The 5,636-nt window shown below is 33.3% G+C and overlaps 1 protein-coding gene across 3 annotated transcripts in view; it reads left to right on the plus strand.

Moving 5' to 3' along the window:
* ipcef1 (interaction protein for cytohesin exchange factors 1) overlaps nucleotides 1-4,639 on the plus strand; it is a 19,674-nt gene extending 15,035 nt beyond the window's left edge. Inside the window, exon 11 of one of the 3 annotated variants that reach the window (XM_016474037.1) lies at nucleotides 4,411-4,639. In XM_016474037.1, the coding sequence (XP_016329523.1) occupies nucleotides 4,411-4,470 (60 nt within the window). In that variant the 3' untranslated portion in view covers nucleotides 4,471-4,639. Of the gene's footprint in view, nucleotides 1-3,401; nucleotides 3,957-4,247 lie in introns of those variants that run through there. The other 2 variants (XM_016474036.1, XM_016474035.1) reach the window with 2 other exon arrangements.
* The last annotated feature ends 997 nt before the right edge of the window (nucleotides 4,640-5,636 follow it).

Genomic DNA, 5,636 nt, shown 5'->3' on the forward strand with positions numbered 1-5,636 from the left:
AGCTTTGATCACAGAAATAAATTTTTAAAATGTATTCAAATAGAAAGCAGTTATTTTAAATAGTAAAACATTTTGCTGTATTTTGGATCAAATGCAGGCTTGGTGAGCAGAAGAGGCTTCTTTAAAAAAACATTAAAATGTTACTGTTCAAAGACTTTTGACTGGTAGTGTATTGCAGAACATTATGTTGAGAAATAGGAGGAAACCTTTTCCAAATGCACTATAAAACTGAGTTCTGAGCACTAAGTCTAATAGATTTCGCCTGATTTGGAGCTAGAACATTTGACATAAAACGTGTCACTGTAACTACAGTAAACCCTACACAAACAATCATGATGTGTAGTTGGATAGCGTGTGATTTATTTTGTTGCAAGTTTTGTCCTCTTCTTGTTAGTGCAGTTTTGTCTAACAGTTTAAGATATTTGACTTCCTCTCTAGTGCTTTAAAGTAGAATAGTATCTGTGGTCTGTGATGTGATATTAAGGGAAACTACACTGACTCACCCAAATGATCTGCTTTGCACTATGTAGAGTGTTTAGGTGGAGGCAGGTGGTATTTATAATTCAGAGGTGAGGGGGATGTTTGTGTTCGAGGAAGCGTTAGATCGGACAGAATCTCTCCAGTGCATTGTGACTCATCAGACTATATATATATATATGAATGAGACTTGGGGATGAGGCAATTATTTAATTATTTCTGAACATAGATCTTAAGTTGTGTTCTCTTCCAGTGTCAATACTTTACAAAGCCCATTAATTATGTAACATGACATGAGACTAGTCTGATAAATGCTTACTAGTGTCATTTTTATCTATAAATATACACTTTAAATAAACACTTTAGTTATACTTACAACTTTCAGCTTTGTTGTCATGATTACATAATGCGGTTGAGCCTCTAAACCCGGTAACTTCTGCACAAAGAGACTGAGATAGGAGGTATGAGGTAACATGATTGTGGGTGATGAACATGTAGTTTTCCAAGCCGTTGTCTTGATTCAGGAACATAAACTTGTTTTCTTACTGCTGCCTGCATATGTTCATACAAAAGCCCAACCAGGAGCTAAAGCCAGCTAGGAACAAAACAGGTGTCTCATCACAGGCAAGAGCCACAACATTACATTTATAACAGTTCAAATCAATTTTGGTGGTAGGGTGATTGATTTTATTTATTTATTTATTTTTAGTGCATGGGCCATTCTACAGAATTGGTCCAAACTGCTGTCCCACAACTAAAAAACACATTTAAAAAGCATCAAAGCAAGTATTCAGATCTTTGATGTTTATTAAGATCCTTCTATTATCTATTGAAACCCGCAATAATATTAAAAAAATTAGTAAGCTTAATATATATAAAATCATAATTTATTTGTTAATTTCAATTGGGAGGTGGCTGTCCCGAACCCTAACCCCTAAATTTCAACTTATGAAAATATTGAAATAACTTTTTTGTATTTTTTTTTTCTATTGTTGTTTTTAAAAGTATCTTTTTTTGATTCTTTTAAAAATTAAAGTAAAAAAAATATTTTATATTTTCTTTGTAAATTATGAAAGTTGTCCCACATTTTGTAATGTCATTAACGAAACAGTGTATGTTTTAGTCTATTGGCCGAGACTAATTTGAAATAAACCCATAAATTTATGATCAGGAAATATTCCTGTGTCCCTCTCTCATAGCTACAAGGTGTAAGTAGATAGGTCTCATCATTTTCAGATAAATGTGTTCAAAAGTCAGAAAAGTCTGTGTGTAACTATAAGGAACGTCACTACCGATACCTTTTTTTTCTGCAATTAAGCACACTTTTTTGGGAGTTATTCCATAACATTTCATTTTTATATGTATACCACTGTTCAGAAATGGGCTAGCTAACCATGTGCTGATTAGCATCTTTGAGCTAGGTTCAAAAGTATCTAAATTGTCACTACAGAAACATTTGGTGGAGTTTCGGTAGTGATTTTTTGGGGTGTTATCCCATAGAATTGTCACTACCGAAACATTTGGTGGAGTTTCGGTAGTGATTTTTTGGGGTGTTATCCCATAGAATTGTCACTACAGAAACATTTGGTGGAGTTTCGGTAGTGATATTTTGGGGTGTTATCCCATAGAATTGTCACTACAGAAACATTTGGTGGAGTTTCGGTAGTGATATTTTGGGGTGTTATCCCATAGAATTGTCACTACAGAAACATTTGGTGGAGTTTCGGTAGTGATTTTTTGGGGTGTTATCCCATTTTTTTATTTTTTTTAAAGCTTTTATTTCATTTTAGTGCTTTAGTTTGAACATATTTTATTTTTAGTTACTTGCCAAGGCAGCATTTCTAATTTATATTTAAGGTAAAAACTTTGTCAACTTAATTTTAACTAACTAGTTAGTTAATTTGAACTAACAAAAAAACTGTTTTAATAATTTTTTGTTTTAATTAACAATAACAACACTTATTCCAGATGTATTTGTTGAAAAATACTTTAAATTTCTAAAATTACTTAAATATAGCTTTAGTGATGAACATTTAAGTTTTGGGATCATAAAGTGTGTATGTATGTATCAAAACTTTGGAAACGTTACGTATCTTCGTATATAGTTACGTACTTGCCTAGGCTGAATTTATGAAAATACTGTAAAAACACTAATATTATTACAATTTAAAATAAATGTTCTATTGTCATTTGTTAAAATATATTTTATTCTTGTAATGCAAAGCTGAGTTTTCAACATCATTACTCCAGTCCTCAATGTCACGTTAGTCTTTCAATAATAGTTCTAATATGCTGGTTTGCTGAATTTTAAACATTTCTAAATATTATCAATGTTGAAAACCGTTGTGCTGCTTAATATTTAAAAGTAACAGTAAAATGCATACGGTTACAAAAGATTCTGTTTCAAATAAATGCTGTTCTTTTGAACTTTCTATTCTTCAAATAATCAAAAATGATTTTTTTTTTTTAAGTTTCCATCAAATATTAAGCAGCTAAAACCATTTTTAACATTGATAATATTAAGAACCCTTATTAAATAACTGAGCACCAATAACAATTCAGTATATTAAAATGAAGGACCATGTGACACTGGAGTAATGATGCTGAAAATTGCTGAAAATATATTCAAATAGCGAAGTTATTTCAAATTGTTCACAATATTACCGTTTTTACTGTTCTTTGATCAAATTCAGCCTTGGTGAGCATAATTTAATTAAAAGCATTTTAAAATCATAGACTCCGCAATTGACAATGCCACAAACTCTGTTGATTGAACCAAGAATTCCCTTAAGATAGAGTATTTGAAGTCTACAGACACTAGATGGCACTACTGATCAAACAAAATCATAGCAGCTTCACTTGAACGGTTATATTCATAGTTTCAGAAGAAACCGTCATTTGATTCTGTGTCCGTCTTGTTTCAGGCGAAGGAGGCCGATCTGCAGGCCATAGAGCAGGTCTTGCGTGAACCGTCTCTGAGCGCTTGTAAATACAGACAGTGGCGAGATGCTAATGTGCTCCTGCTGCAGGAGATCGGAGAGAAACACGAGAGAGCTGTGGAGCCACAAGCCCAGGAAGCTCTGGTTCAGACTCAGCCTCGGCGTCAGTCGCTCTTCAGCCCAGGTCCTGTGTACACCGAGACCAGCCTGTGAAGAGCAGAGGACGATTACAGACATCTACAAACTAAAACAGATGGGTGCTGTGTGAAGACGACCACAGGAACACAAACAGAGCGGGGTTTCCAGGACTCAAATGAAGCTTCGCTGAAACCCTTCAAACTCATACTAGCCTGCAGAACGCAGTAACTGCATCATGGAGAAAAATGACCTCAATTTGGATTCATTTGATATCAGTTTTCTCTGAATCAGACACAGGAGAGCCTAGCTCGGTCATTTCTGAAACATGTAGTTACTGCATTTTGCCTTTGTAGTTCAGAATAACTGTAACAAATGAATAAATAACAGATGTATTTCTTGTCATATGTTCATATCATTAAGTGTTTTGATAAAGAAAAGTGGGGGAGGATAATGTCTGGAGATGTTCTGTGAACTTTACTCAAACGGTTGAATGAAATGGTGAGTTTAAAGGGAATATGAATCACGACACTGTATTGTCTAGTTTGATTTTTTTTTTTTTTTTTTTTTATGCAGCTTATACTGTTCTGTGAACTTTACTCAAACGGTTGAATGAAATGGTGAGTTTAAAGGGAATATGAATCACGACACTGTATTGTCTAGTTTGATTTTTTTTTTTTTTTTTTTTTAATGCAGTCTATACATGATGTGGATTGCACACAGGACAAGCACACTCCTGCATGTACAGTACATGTCTTGTATTTGTTACCAATCACTCCATTTCACACTCACTATACACACACATCTGAGCTCAGTTCTCTCCTCTGTTCTTAAACTTGTTTGTATTTGATGTTTTTAGGAGTGGCATCTTGTTTACCTGTTTTTAACGCGACGGCCCCTTTTAGATGTACATATTTAGCATTTTACAATACATATTTAGCATTTTACAATTGAAAATGAATGTCTTTGGTGTTGTACATTTTTGTATAAAAGTCTGATTTAATTGTATAAATGTTTACTTGATATTTTTGGAGTAATTCATGCTGAAGGTGTGCCAAAGGAAATAAAAATGGCGATTTAATATTTTCCTTCAAAATTTTGTCTGTTAGGGTGTATTTGAGAATTTAACCATTTAAGCACTTTCTGGTTGTCAAACTTGGTGGAATATTCTCATTGTGAATATGATTATACCGGGAATTTAATGGTAAAAGACTGTAAAAATGCTACAGTAAAAACCTGTTAAATGGTTAACGGTAAATTCCCCTACTATATACGGTGAAAAACTGTATTGGACATTACATGTACTGGACATTAATTTTACGGTAGTATACTGTTTTTGTAAGTGAAAAAGACCGTATAATTTACAGTGAATAACCGTAAACTGACATTCCCAGAATTCCCTGCGTTACATTTGAAATTTGATGGTTTTTTTGTTGAAATTACTACGTTTCTTCTTAGTTTTTTTTTTATCGGTATTGTATATTAGGGTTGTGTGTTACACCTAATGTTGTTAAATGAATGTTTATTGCATGATTTCAGTTTCATGTGTGTTACCATGATGGTGTTTAGTGTTTTTGTGATTGACACTGTGCACCTTCTATATATGTTATTATTTAAAAGCTGCTTGTGATGGGCTTTGGTTCATCATGTGACTTTCTCATCACCACCTGCATTTGGTGGTTATCAGTGTGTTACAAAGGTACAAAACAGATTTCAGTACTTCAGTAGGTTTATATATTAACATTATATCAGTTAATGAAATTACGGTATTTTACTGTAAATTTAAGTTAAAACCGTAAAAGCTAAAACATTGCTACTGTAGTTTTTACAGTAAAATTCCGGCAACCACAGCTGCCGGTTTTTTACCGTAAATTGTACAGAATTTTTTTTACAGTGATGGTTATTATTCAAGGACACTTCTGACTTCATCCACTAAAAATCACTTTGACACCAGTTGCGTAGAAGTCATTTTCTCAGAATTTACTTCACTTTTCTGAACAGAGTCAGTTTCTAAACCCATTATAACATTTGAGAACTAATTTTGGTTTTAGACGTTTCTGCTTTCTAAAAGACAACAAGAGAGAC

Source organism: Sinocyclocheilus anshuiensis, unplaced genomic scaffold, assembly GCF_001515605.1.
Source record: "Sinocyclocheilus anshuiensis isolate Anshui unplaced genomic scaffold, SAMN03320099.WGS_v1.1 scaffold1816, whole genome shotgun sequence".
Lineage (NCBI taxonomy): Eukaryota > Metazoa > Chordata > Actinopteri > Cypriniformes > Cyprinidae > Sinocyclocheilus > Sinocyclocheilus anshuiensis.